This window comes from Narcine bancroftii, chromosome 6 (genome assembly GCF_036971445.1).
Source record: "Narcine bancroftii isolate sNarBan1 chromosome 6, sNarBan1.hap1, whole genome shotgun sequence".
Lineage (NCBI taxonomy): Eukaryota > Metazoa > Chordata > Chondrichthyes > Torpediniformes > Narcinidae > Narcine > Narcine bancroftii.
The window spans coordinates 60389370-60404746 of NC_091474.1; the positions used below are offsets into that span (position 1 = coordinate 60389370).

At 40.2% G+C, this 15377-nt stretch overlaps 1 protein-coding gene across 1 annotated transcript in view; it reads left to right on the top strand.

The window, feature by feature from the left end:
- The window catches only part of LOC138737301 (uncharacterized), a 302978-nt gene that overhangs the window by 171401 nt on the left and 116200 nt on the right, over positions 1 to 15377 (top strand). Inside the window, 2 exon segments of the mRNA XM_069888055.1 lie at positions 6344 to 6485; positions 9855 to 10032. Coding sequence (XP_069744156.1) covers positions 6344 to 6485; positions 9855 to 10032 — 320 coding nt within the window.

Sequence of the window (15377 nt, forward strand, 5' to 3'; positions counted from 1 at the left end):
CTTCAGGATCCATCATTTTATAAATTCCTTCATGTCTGTGCCTTCTTTACCCTCCTCCAGGCCCACTATTTTTATGATGTTTCGCCTATTATAATTTTCCAACATATCAATTTTCTGAGATAACAACTCTTGTGTCTCTTTAATTTTTTTTTGTCAATTTCTTTCAATTTTCCTCTTAAGTCATTTACTTCCATTTCTACAGCCGTTTCTCGTTCTTCCACATTCTCTACTCTTTTCCCTATTTCTGTCATGACCAGCTCTAAACTTTGCATTTTATCTTCTGCTCTTTTCATTTTCATTTTAATTGCACTAAATTCGAATGATAACCATTCTTTTAATGATCTCATTTGTTCTTCAAAAAAAGCTTTCTCAGAAAGCCTACACAGGTCTTAAGGCAATTGTATAAATTCCTTACAGACAGCAGCAGATTCAAATCCAGGTCGTTGATGCTCTAATAGAGTGAATGGAGAATGGGTGCAGAGGAAGTGGATTGGAGAAAGGAATGAGAATCGAGTTGAGGAGGAACTGCTTTTCCTAGCAAGTAGTGAATCTGTGGAATTCTCTACCCAAGGAAGCAGGAAATTTTACATCATTAAATATATTTAAGACACAGATTTTTGCATAGTTGTGGGATTAAGGATTGTTGTGAAAAGCCAGATAGCCATGATCTTTATTAAATGGTGGAGCGGGCTCAACAGCTCCTATTTCTTGTGTTCTTATGTTTGCAAATTTGAGTCTCACCTGCCAGTGGAAATAACCTCCCTACTTCTATTTCTTCATTATAACATCCCCCTGAACTCCAATGAGCATAGTCCTGGACAACTCCATCATTTCTCATTAGATAACCCCATCCTTTCTTGTGTCAACCTGATGAGCCTGTCCTGCACCACCTCCAAAGCCAATATATCCTTTCTCAAGTCAGAAGACAAGAACTGTGCACAGTACACTAGATAAGGCCTCACTAATAATTTGTATAGTTGCAGTAGAATCTCCTTGCTCTTAAATTCAACACATCTAGCAATGAAAGCCTTCTTGATTACCTGCGGCACCTGCAAACTAACTTTTTGTCATTTATACACACTTTCAGGTCTCTGTACAGCAGTATGCTGCTATTTTTCACCATTTAAATAATGGTCCAATCTACTATTTCTCTTTTCAAAGTGAATTCCCTCACTGATTGATATTGTTCTCCATCTGCCAAATTTTTTGCCCACTCAAGTGCCTATCTACTGCCAGGACTCTTTGTGTCCTCTACAATTTGTTTTTTCACTCAACTTAATGTCATCAGCAAATTTAGATGCAACATTTGTTCCTCCAAATCATTTATATTTATATATTGTGAATGGCTGTGGGTCCAGCACTGCTTCTTGCAGCATCTCACAAACCACTGAAGAAATGCCCACTTATCCCAGCTCTCTGCCTTCTATTGGTTAATGAGTCCTCTATCCATGCCAATACGATACCCCAACTCCATACATCCTTACCTCATGCAGAATGACTACTATATGCTAATAATAATTAAGCTTTTGACAATGTGCCATATGGGAAACTGGTAAAAGCTCATGCCATCCAAGGCAAGTTGGGAGATTGGATCCAAAGATGGTTTGGTAATAAGTCATAGAGTGATGGTCAAGGGTTATTTTTGTGGTTGGGGACCTGTGATGTACAAAAGTGATCAGTGCTGAGACCCTTACTGTTATCTATATTAATGATTTGGACATGAATGTCAGATGTAGGTTGGTAACTTTGCAGATGAATGATAATTGGTGAGATGTAGTTTCAAGCTATTGGACAATATTGAGCAGATGGTGATGCATTTTGCGAGGGCTAATACAGGTAGGATATACATGATGAATGAAAGGCCCATGGGAATATTGAGGAACAGATGGTTCCCTGAACATTGAAGAAAAAGGTGGCAGCACAAACAGATAATGTTGTGAAGAACACATACTGGGCAATTGCCTTCATTAGCCAGAGCATAGAATAAAATATCAAGTCACATTGCTTGGGCCACAACTACAGCACTGTGTCACTGGCCAGCCCATTGTCAGAGGATGTGAATGCACTGGAAAGGCTGCAGTGAATTCTAACTTGGATCTCGCTGAGGATGGAGCATATCTGTTACGTTTAGAAGGTTTTTTGATCAATAGAGTATTTAGACAAGCAATTGAATCAGCAAGATATTGAAGGCCAAGGATTAAGCACTGTTAAGTAAGATGAGAATAGATAGTTGTTTGTTGGTTGGCATGGAAATGGTGGCCTGAAGTGTCTGTTTCCATGCTGTGTAACTCAGTAATACCTTCAAGTGAATGGACATTCCAAAACAATTAAATACATTTTGAGGCATTGCCACTGTTGGATGGAGAGAAATTTGGCAGCTTTTGCACAGGATTTTCTAGAATAGGCAGAATGAAAATAACACTGGACAACAATTTTTGTTCAAAAGGTTTGCTTCTGAAAAAAAATGGGGATCATGATTCAAGCTGAACACAAAGATGATTTCATATTTGCTGTATCATGTAGGAAGTTGGAGAAACATTGTATTAACTTTTATTAAATTTAGCATGTTTAATCACATAATGATGCTGACCCATTGCATGAGTTCAACTGTCCTAAAATGTTTTGCCGCTAATTTTCATTTGAATGCAGCATCTGATGCCAGCATTGATGGTTTCCAGTTGCCCTCATACAGCTTTCCCATGGTCCCAATGTCCTTGGTGAAACCTTTCACCATGTTCGTCATTAACTGGACCAAGATCAGCAGGGAAGACGTCCAAGTGTGAATGCAGAAAATGAATTTTCAATGACTGTTGCACTTCGTGTTTGAAGCATGTTGTCAATCAGCTGGATGTAGTTTGGTGCTCTATAGTTTTCAAGAAAATTCTCAACAACATCTTTCAATGCCTTCCATACATTTTTCTCCGGCCCCACTAGCATATCTTCGAATTGCCTCTCATTGATGCATGGACTGACCAAAACAGTTTGCTTTGTGGGCAATATACAAGTAAAAGTATGACAAGAAATCACAAAAATAGGTGTGTGATAAGAAATTTTAAGGTAATTTTCATGATCAGCATCCCAAAATCCATAAAATACCCCCTAAAGTGTTCAGGAAGCAAAATCTTCATTGGCCGTGTAATCACATGATCTGTTGTCTTGAGAGATAATTATTGGTCACTATTGCAATGGGGAATTTCCTTGCTACTTGTGAAATAAGGCCATAGAACATTTTACTGGGAACTAGTTTGTCATTCAATCTGAAAGAAAACACTTTCCACAGGAATTTCTACAGAGATTTTCAACCCTTTGGGATATGGGCGAAACAAGGTTTATGGCATTTTCAAGATCCAATGAGGGGATTTTTTAAAATCTATTCCTTTGATCTAGTCTAGATTTGGACATGAGTACAATGGACAACAAGGAAGAGTTCTCATCCTGGATGCCATCAATAACCCATCTATAAATCAAAAATTTGATTTGAAATCAAATTCTTCACCTTTTAAGTGAAGTCTGCTCAACCTGAAACTTTGCTCTCTGCAGGCAGTGACAAATGACCAAATGTACTGAGTTTAAGAGAAAAGGGAAGCAATTGAAGTCCATGTTTACAGATGTGCATTACAATTTGCCTCTCCTTTTACATCATCATCAAAACTCCTTTTAAGGGTGGGGCGTGGCCATGCCAAGGAGCTCAGCAGACGTTCTTTGAAAGAGCTCTCCACAAAAAGTATTAAAAAGACAGTTTAGAAGCTGAAAAACAGAATTTTAGCATCAAAAATGGATAAAACTAGTGCCAAACAACCAAGGAAACCAAAACCAAAAACTGATGAAACAACAGCTCAACCAGAAACATCGAATGGAAGCCCGATGAGGAGCAAATCAGGAGGGGCCTTGGGAACATTTGCATTTAATAGTACTGAACCATCTTGTTTTCACTGATAGAAAGAAAAACCTTTGTATTTTATATGGAGAGCTCTGAAAAGATAGAAAGGTGGTAAAGAAAGCAGTAAGGTGGGAACTCCGATTTGGGGAGAAGATGGTGCTGGGAGAGGAGCAGTTTTAAAAGATGGCGCCAAAGGGAGGGTTTCTTCTTCTTCGGAAGAATCCGCTAGCTTTTTTTGTAGGCTTCTGGGTACTATCAGAAGTAGGGATATGTTTCTTAAAGGAGAAATGCACGTGTTCGAAATTTCTCTGAAACTGGAAATGTCATGACAGTATTTAAAATATTAGAAATATTTTATTGAATACAAAATCTGTTTGAAAAATGGTATGGATAAAATACTAGCATTTATTAGTTTTAATATTAATGGGATAAATGGGAGGGTGAAGAGGAAAAGGGTCTTGGCATACTTAAAGAGATTATAAATGGATATAATCTTTTTGCAGGAAACACTCTTCTTACCAAATTGGAACACGATAAATTAAAAAGAGGATGGTTGGGGCAAATAATATCATCATTAACAAATTTTGAATATGAAAGATACAAAAAAGGAAGTAAATTTAAATGGAAGACGGATGGAATAAAATATCTTGGAATAGCAACTGACATAACTTGCAAAATCTGTACAAACTTGGAAAGATAGGAAGAGACATACAGAAATCCCTATTCCATTACCTAAAAACTTTTTTTAAGCTACTAAACAACCATATTAGACAGTTCCTATGGAATAATAAGGTACCAAGAATTGCATTGGAAAAACTGGCATGGAACTATGGACTGGGAGGACTTAGACTTCCAGATTTCAAAAAATATTACCTAGCTGCACAGGTTAGATTTCTTGCAGCCTTTTTCATTGAAGACAACCCCCGTCTTAGGTTCTAATAGGAATGTACTCAATGGAGGAAGGGGAAGCAAAGGACTTTATCTATAAATGGAGTGTCAAATCACTAAAGAAAAGATGGATGTCCCCATTTTAATACATGGCAAGAAATTAATAATTGTTTGGGGAAAAAAGTAGCGATATTAATAAAAGCACCATTGTGTAAAAATGTGTTATTGCCAATGAACATGGGCAATAGAATATTAAATTTGTGATATGAAAAAGGTATAAGATATATTAGGGACTGTTGTACAGAAGTAACTCTTGTCTCTCTTGAATAATTAAAGCACAAATACGGAGTGGCCAATGGGACCACCTTTTTTCTCTAGCTTAGATTGTTCTTAAGAGAAAGATGGGGATCAATGTTGACCCCTCCTGAAATTAATGAAACTGAACAATTGATCTAGTTGGGGAATACACCCAAATTTATAACAAAAATGTACTATGCTCTCCAGAGAGAGAGTGCAAAACCAGGGTTACAGAGGTCAAGGGAAAGATGGGAGTTGGACTTGGGAGTGGTGATTTCAGAAAGAAGCTGGTTAGATCGGTGTAAGGACAGCATGACATCAATTATAAATACAAGATATGGATTGTTTCAGTATAATTTTTTACACCACAAAAGTTACACAGATCAACAACTGAAATTTTAGAAATGCGTTTCAGATATGTGACTGAGACAGGAAGATTTTTAACATGCCACATTTTGGCAAGAAATCGTAGAAAAATTAACCAGGATAATAGGCGACCTGGAGCTAAATCTACTAGGTAATTTTATGGAAATAAGCAACAAATTGACCATATATCAAATATCATTTATAAAAATAGCACTGATGGTAACGAAAAAATGTATCGCGATCACTTGAAAATCTGACTCCCCTCTACTTATAGCACGATGGACTTTGGAAATGAACAGCTGTATACCTATGGAAAAATCACATATAATTTCAAGAATAAATATGACCCTTTTGTAAAAGTCTGGCAGCCAATCCTGGACCATATAGAGCCCTAGATACAGTAATAAAAAGGGAAAAAAATGTAATAAAGGTAACTTATGTATGTAAAAATATAGTTTCTACAATTGTACTCTATTTTCTTAAAATATATGTAAGCTCTGACGATGAACAGATCTGTATGTTGGGGGGGAGGGACTGTTTATGTTTGTTGTGTTTGTAAGAAAAAGTTTAATATACTTAAAATTCAAAAATAAAATACTCAAAGAAAATCCTTTTAAGGAAATTATTCAAACTCTCTTCCACCATTCAATTAGATTACCCTGTTTCCATCCACTCATATCTGTTCTGTGGCCAATTATGTGTCTTTATTAAAAACACAATGCTGGAGAAACTCAGCTGGTCAAACAGTGTACTTTATTTGGTAAAGATAAAGATCTTTTCTACATAAAGCACACTGATTGACCAATTGAGTGTCTGCAACATTTGTGTTTTTACTTCAACCACAGTGTCTGCAGACTTTTGTTTTTTACTGTAGTGTCTTTATTCTATAATGATCTATCTTTTGTGTTCCAGATGCAGCCCAGTTGATGTGGTTTGAGTGCATCTATGTTTGGCTCCTGTGTTTGGAAAAGTATGTAATTTATCCAGCCATAGTGCTCAGTGCACTGACCAGTGATGCTTTCTCCCTCAGCAGTCACAAGAGGCTCGGCATACAGTAAGCACCTATACGTTTGTATTACACACCTGACCTGCCGAATTCCTCTCGCAATTTGTTTTTTGCTTCATATTACACACATGTTGTATTTTGAAATTCTTTTGATCTTTATCAGTTCTCATTAATGTCTTTGTGCCAGTGATTCTCAGTTTCATTGAAAGCATTTTGTTAACTATTTTGCATTTATTTATCTTATCCTATCCTGGACAATTTGGTGCACATAGCACATTGCCATAAAGTAATGGCAGAAGTCACTTCACATAGCGAGTAGTGAGGTTCTGGAATGTACTGCTGGACTTTGGGAGTGAGGCCGAACTCATTAAAGGATGGGTTAGTTGGGAAGTTAGTTTGAAGTAAACAGGTAATGACAGCAGGACAGCTGGAGGGATTAAGCAACTGTTGGCTTTTCAACACATTTTTTCTTATAAACCTGTTTCTTCAATATAGTGACGTTGTAAAGTGTTACCTATTCAGTTGAGGAATGGTTTATCATATATGGAGCATGTGTGCTTACCTTCTAGGTATTGACCCTTGTGACACCACTTGTGGTTTGTTGCCTCCCTCTCTATGCCTTGGATCTTTCTGCCCCCTTTAACTTTTCTGTCCCTAGTACCTCCTCTGTGGCGCTACTTGTGCTGCAACACTTGAAGTGAAAAACAGTCAAAGGTTGCAGAATGAGGAGGGAAAATACAAAAGTAACAACTTACCTGAAGCAACATGTGTCACTCTCTTGTCCTGGTATTGGCATAGTTGGCTAGGCCTGAGGGACTCATTATTCTGGTGTTCCCTTGTTCTGCAAGAGAGAAAATGGTGGTATAGGGAAATAAGGGTGAAACAAGAAAGTTTGCAGATGCTGTGAATGTTGTAAATACCTGACATTTCTGGAGAAAATCAGCTGTGTCCAAAGGAGGCAGAAATATATAACTAACTTTTTGGGCCGGAGCCCTTCATCAAGGTATGAGCAAAAAGCAGGCAGGCACCAAGCCCTTTTATAAACTCTTTTAATCTACATATTTTACATGTAATTGATTAAAAATGTTAACTCATTGTGCATGATTGAATGAGGACTTCAATAAGGTGTTTTGGAATCAGAATTTATTGTCATGGTCAAATTCTGTATTTTTCGGCAGCATCACAGTGTAAACATTCACATAAAGGTAAAGATTCATTATTGTCACTTGTTACATACATGAAATTCTTTAACTTTTGTCAACCATAAGGCAGACAGATAGTAACCACTTTGTCCAGCACCCCTCACAGAAACCTACAGTACTGAGGCAGTCTCCCCTCCAAGTAACATAGAAAAAAAAACATAGAAGATAGGAGCAGGAGTAGGTCATTCGACCCTTCGAGCCTGCTCCGCCATTCAACGAGATCATGGCTGATCTTAAAGTTCAGTACCCCGTCCCCGCCTTCTCTCCGTAACCTTTAATACCCTTTACTGAAGAAATAGATCTAATTCCCTCTTAAATAGATTTAATGAACCTGCCTCTACTGCCCTCTGTGGCAATGAATTCCACAGATTCACCACCCTCTGGGTAATGAAATTCCTCCTCATCTCGGTCCTAAATGGTTTGCCTATTATCCTCAAACCATGGCCCCGGGTTCGGGATTTTCCCATCATTGGAAACATCCCATCTGCATCCATTCTGTCCAGTCCTGCCAGAATTTTATAGGTCTCTATGAGATCCCCTCTCAATCTTCTAAACTCCAGGGAGTACAATCCCAATTTGCGCAATCTTTCCTCATAAGTCATTCCTGCCATTCCAGGTATCAGCCTGGTGAATCGCCTCTGCACTCCCTCCATTGCAAGAACATCCTTCCTTAGACAAGGTGACCAAAACTGCACACAATACTCCAGGTGGGGTCTCACCAAGGCCTTGTACAGCTGCAGTAAGGTATCCTTGTTCCTATACTCAAACCCTCTTGATATGAAGGCCAACATACCATTTGCCTTTTTAACCGCCTGCTGTACCTGCATGCTTGCCTTCAGAGACTGATGTACAAGTACCCCTAGGTATCTCTGCACTTCCCCATCTCTTAATCTATTGCCATTCAAATAGTAATCAGCCCTCCGGTTTGTATTACCAAAGTGGATAACGTCACATTTATCCACATTGTAGTGCATTTGCCATGTATCTGCCCAGTCCCTCAATTTATCCAAATCACACTGGAGCTTCCTGACCCCCTCTTCCGTGCACACAACCCCTCCTAGCTTAGTGTCATCTGCAAATTTGGAGATATATCCAATCCCCTCATCCAGATCAGAAATGTAAATTGTGAACAGCTGGGGTCCCAATACAGATCCCTGTGGTATCCCACTGGTCACCGCCTGCCACTCAGAAAACGAGCCATTTATCCCAACTCTCTGTCTTCTACCTGCCAGCCAGTTCTCAATCCACATCAATACTTTGCCCCCAATCCCGTGAGTCTTGATTTTGGAAGCCAGTCGTTTATGCGGGACCTTATCGAAGGCCTTTTGGAAGTCCAGGTACACCACATCCACTGGCTCTCCCCCATCTATTTTACCTGTCGCCATCTCAAAGAATTCCAATAGATTTGTCAAGCACGATTTACCTTTTGTAAATCCATGTTGACTCCGTCCGATCCTTTCTCTGCTAGTCATATGCTCCGCTATTACATCCTTAATAATGGATTCCATCATTTTGCCCACTACAGATGTAAGGCTCACCGGCCGATAATTCCCCGCTTTTTCTCTACCCCCCTTTTTAAATATTGGGGTAACATTAGCTACCCTCCAATCCATGGGTACTGATCCTGAGTCTATCGAGTTCTGGAAAATAATTCTTAAAGCATCTGCTATCTGAATGGCCACTTCCTTGAGTACCCTAGGATGTAGATTATCAGGCCCTTGGGATTTATCGGCCTTCAATCCCATCAATTTCCCCAAGACCATGTCCTTAGAGATACTGATTTCTTTCAGTTCCTCCCTTGCATTAGTCTCTATGTTTCCCAACATCCTTGGGAGGCTATTTGTACCCTCTCTGACCAATCCTGTGCTTAGCTTCTGAGATCGGACATATTCAGGCTATTAGGTGCCATCTTACAATTACTATTTATTATGGCAATTGGTGGGATCAAACTACAATTTACACCTTCTCTCACCAAAAGTGTGTGCTGGTTTTCCATGATTGACAAATAGTGTAATTACTATGCGACAGGTTTACAGCAATAAATTCAACTGCAATTCAACTATAATGGAAACAAAAGCAATCTAACTTCAAAATAGCAATTGAGTTATCCTGCTCTAATTTCATTCTCACCATCTCACTTCTGCACTGCAGCCTAAAGGAAAATGACCAGCATAATCTGCATCTATATTCTTCATTGTTGTGCTTTGTTTTACAGTTGTGATGTTTTAATGATGACTGTGGCCAGTATGAAGCTGCTGCGCTCTTCCTTCTGTAACCCAATATACCAGTACGTTACCCTGAGTTTTACAGTCCTCTTCTTCCAGTTTGACTGTAAGAGTGCCTCCGAGACATTTCTGCTGGATTTCTTCTTGATGTCAATTATATTCAGCATGGTAAATGATTGATTAAATGATGTGCATGCCAATAAATACACACTTATGTTAAGTACCATATATAGTCATGTCATAGTTGAGTTTTAAGGACCAATTTTGCAGGTTTGCTACCTGTGCCAAGTGCAACTGGGGACAAAAATGGAGGGTTAAGAAAAATGAATGTGTGGCTGAGGGGCTGGGTGTAAAGGACATGGTTTTGGCTTCTTGGATCATTGGCATCTCTTTTGGGGAAGGCATGACCTCTACAAGAAAGATGGGTTACACCTAAACCCAAAAGGGGTCAGTATATTGGCAGCTAGGTTTGGTACAGCCGTCGGGTGCGGTTTAAACTAATTTGGCAGGGGGTTGGGAACCTGTATGATAGGGCAAAGGACAGAAAAGATAAAACAGGAAAAGTTAGGTTAGGCAGCGAAAGTAAAAAATCAGAAAGAGCAAGGAGGGTGAAAAAAGCAAATCTGAAGGCTTTATATCTTAATGCAAGAAGCATTCGGAACAAGGTAGATGAATTAGCTGTGGAAATTGAGATAAACAAATATGATTTGATTGGGATTACAGAAACATGGCTGCAGGGTGGGCAAGCCTGGGAACTTAACATCCCGGGGTATATGATATTTAGGAGGGATCGGCAAGAAAGAAAAGGGGGTAGGGTAGTATTGATGGTGAGAGAAGGGACGGACACGATTGACAGGAAGGATATTAACGCAGAAGATGCGGAATCTATATGGGTAGAACTGAGGAATAGCAAGGGGCCGAAAACGTTAGTGGGGGTGGTATATAGGCCTCCAAATAGTAGTGTAAAGGTGACGGAAGGCATTAAAAGAGAAATTAGAAAAGCGTGCAATAAGGGAACACCTGTCATCATGGGAGACTTTAATTTGCATATAGATTGGACTAGTCAAATTGCTAAAAATACAGAGGAGGAGGAATTCCTTGAATGTTTACGGGACGATTATCTAGACCAATATGTCGAGGAACCAACTCGGGAGCAGGCCATTTTAGATTGGGTATTATGCAATGATAAGGGGCTAATCAGCAATCTTGTTGTGCGAGGCCCTTTGGGTAGGAGCGATCACAATATGATCGAATTCTCACTCGACATGGAGAGTGATGAAATTAAAACCGAGACTAAGGTCCTGAATTTAAATAAAGGGAATTATGATGGTATGAAACGGGAGTTGAGTAAGATTGATTGGGTGGTGTTTATGGGGGAGTTGACTGTGGATAGACAATGGAAAGCATTCACAGATCTAATGGAGAAATTGCAAAAATCGTTTATACCGGTTTGGCATAAAAATAAACCAAAAAAGGTGACTCAACCGTGGATAACAAGGGAAATTAGAGACAGCATTGGGTCCAAAGAGAGAGCATATCAATTGGCCAAAAAAAGTACCACAGCCGAAGACTGGGAGCAGTTCAAGATGCAGCAAAGGAGGACAAAGGGATTAATCAAGAGAGCAAAAATAAATTACGAAAGTAAGGTTGCGGCAAATATAAAAACCGACTGCAAAAGCTTTTATAAATATGTCAAGAGGAAAAGATTGGTGAAATCCAGAGTAGGTCCTTTGCAGTCGGAATCAGGGGAATATATAATGGGGAATAAGGAAATGGCAGACCAATTAAATTCTTACTTTAGTTCTGTTTTTACAAGAGAGGATACAAATAACCTCCCAAGGATGTTGGGAAACATAGAGACTAATGCAAGGGAGGAACTGAAAGAAATCAGTATCTCTAAGGACATGGTCTTGGGGAAATTGATGGGATTGAAGGCAGATAAATCCCAAGGGCCTGATAATCTACATCCTAGGGTACTCAAGGAAGTGGCCATTGTAAGGTAAAACATCATGAGATGGGAATGTGTAGGGAGTTACCCTGTACAGGGCAGTAACAAGAAGGGGAGGTGTCCTTGTACTCCTGTTAGGTAAAACATCATGAGATGGGACCGGAGAAGGAGTCACCCAGTACTAAGGAGTAACAGAATGCATCCTTGTACTTACAAGATAAGAGAGACATTGATGGATTGAGAGGCAGGAAGCTAGCAGGGAAAGGATAGCAACAGTTTAAGAGAGACATTGATGGATTGAGAGGCAGGAAGCTAGCAGGGAAAGGATAGCAACAGTTTTAGTCATTGGACAAGTAATGATATGATGATGTTCTAAGCATGTATCCAAGGGTATAAAAAATCACCATTTTGCTGATAACGGCAGAATGCATTCTCCGACTAACTTTGTTAGTCGCAAGTGTTACAATCCGGTAATAAAGAACAAAGAACCCTGATTTCGACTCAGCCTGGTGTTTGTCTCACTCATTCATGAACAAAGCAGACCTAACACCATTCAGATAGCAGATGCTTTAAGAATTATTTTCCAGAACTCGATAGACTCAGGATCAGTACCCATGGATTGGAGGGTAGCTAATGTTACCCCACTATTTAAAAAGGGGGGTAGAGAAAAAGCGGGGAATTATCGGTCGGTGAGCCTTACATCTGTAGTGGGCAAAATGATGGAATCCATTATTAAGGATGTAATAGCGGAGCTTATGACTAGCAGAGTAGGGATCGGACGGAGTCAACATGGATTTACAAAAGGTAAATCGTGCTTGACAAATCTATTGGAATTCTTTGAGATGGTGACAGGTAAAATAGATGGGGGAGAGCCAGTGGATGTGGTGTACCTGGACTTCCAAAAGGCCTTCGATAAGGTCCCGCATAAACGACTGGCTTCCAAAATCAAGACTCACGGAATTGAGGGCAAAGTATTGATGTGGATTGAGAACTGGCTGGCAGGTAGAAGACAGAGAGTTGGGATAAATGGCTCGTTTTCTGAGTGGCCGGCGGTGACCAGTGGGGTGCCACAGGGATCTGTACTGGGACCGCAGCTGTTCACAATTTACATTTCTGATCTGGATGAGGGGATTGGATGTAATATCTCCAAATTTGCAGATGACACTAAGCTAGGAGGGGTTGTGTGCACGGAAGAGGGGGTCAGGAAGCTCCAGTGTGATTTGGATAAATTGAGGGACTGTAATAATAATAATAATAACAATTACAACACGGAAACAGGCCATTAGGCCCTTCTAGTCCGCACCGAACCAAACACCCCTTTCTAATCCCACCTCCCTGCACAATGCCCATAACCCTCCATCTTCCTCTCATCCATATACCTGTCCAACCTTTTCTTAAATAATACAATTGACTCCGCCGCCACTATTTCTCCCGGAAGATCATTCCACACAGCTACCACTCTCTGAGTAAAGAAGTTCCCCCTCATGTTACCTCTAAACCTCTGCCCCTTAATTCTTAACTCATGTCCTCTTGTTTTAATCTTTCCTCCTCTTAACGGAAATAGTCTATCCACATCCACTCTGTCTATCCCTTTCATAATCTTAAATACTTCTATCAAATCCCCTCTCAACCTTCTACGCTCCAAAGAATAAAGACCCAATCTGCCCAATCTCTCCCCATACTCCAGATGCTTAAACCCAGGCAACATTCTGGTAAACCTTCTCTGCACTCTCTCCACTCTGTTTATATCCTTCCTATAATTAGGCGACCAGAACTGCACACAGAACTCCAAATTAGGCCGCACCAACGTCTTATACAATCTCAACATCACCTCCCAACTCCTATATTCCATGCAATGATTGATAAAGGCCAGCATACTAAAAGCCTTCTTCACCACACTATTCACGTGAGTTTCTACCTTCAGGGAACGATGTACCGTCACTCCTAAATCTTTCTGCTCTTCTGTATTCCTCAATGCTCTCCCATTTACCACATATGTCCTATTCTGATTCTTCTTACCAAAATGAAGCACCTCACACTTATCAGCATTAAATTCCATCTGCCATTTTTCAGCCCACTTTTCTAAGCAGCCCAAATCCCTCTGCAATCCTAGAAAACCTTCTTCATTATCCACTATTCCACCTATCGTCTGCATATTTACTAATCCAATTCACCACCCCATCATCTAGATCATTAATGTATATAACGAACAACAATGGGCCCAATACAGATCCTTGAGGCACACCACTGGTCACCGGCCTCCAACCTGACAGACAATTATCCACTACCACTCTCTGGCCTCTCCCTTTCAGCCAATGTTCAATCCATTTGACTATCTCAAAATTTATACCTAAAGACTGCACCTTCCTAACTAACCTTCCATGTGGTACCTTATCGAAGGCCTTACTGAAGTCCATATAGACAACATCCACTGCGCTACCCTCATCCACATTCCTAGTCACCTCTTCAAAAAATTCAATCAGATTGGTCAAACATGACCTTCCTCCCACAAATCCATGTTGAGTACTCCTGATCAGACCCTGTCTATCCAGATGTTTATAAGTACTATCTCTAAGAATTTTCTCCATTAATTTACCTACCACAGACGTCAAACTTACAGGCCGATAGTTGCCAGGCTTCCTCCTTGAACCCTTTTTAAATAACGGAACCACATGCGCAATGCGCCAATCCTCCGGCACTATCCCCATATCTAATGACATTCGAAAAATTACCGCCAGAGCCTCTGCTATTTCCTCCTTCACTTCTCTCAATGTCCTGGGGAAGATCCCGTCTGGTCCTGGAGACTTATCCACCTTTATATTCTTCAAAAGCCTTAAAACTACACCTTTTGTAATCTCTATATTCCCCATATTTACCCAATTTGCTTTTTTTATCCCACATCTCCCAATATCCTTCTCCTTAGTGAATACCGACTGGGCAGATACATGGCAAATGCACTACAATGTGGATAAATGTGAGGTTATCCAGTTTGGTAATACAAACCAGAGGGCAGATTACTATTTGAATAGCAATAGATTAAGAGATGGGGAAGTGCAGAGAGACCTAGGGGTACTTGTACATCAGTCTCTGAAGGCAAGCATGCAGGTACAGCAGGCGGTTAAAAAGGCAAATGGTATGTTGGCCTTCATATCAAGAGGGTTTGAGTATAGGAACAAGGATACCTTACTGCAGCTGTACAGGGCCTTGGTGAGACCCCACCTGGAGTATTGTGTGTAGTTTTGGTCACCTTATCTAAGGAAGGATGTTCTTGCAATGGAGGGAGTGCAGAGGCGATTCACCAGGGTGATACCTGGAATGGCAGGAATGACTTATGAGGAAAGAATGCAAATTGGGATTGTACTCCCTGGAGTTTAAAAGATTGAGAGGGGATCTCATAGAGACCTATAAAATTCTGGCAGGACTGGACAGAATGGATGCAGATGGGATGTTTCCAATGATGGGAAAATCCAGAACCCGGGGCCATGGTTGGAGGATAATAGGCAAACCATTTAGGACTGAGATGAGGAAGAATTTCTTTACCCAGAGGGTGGTGAATCTGTGGAAT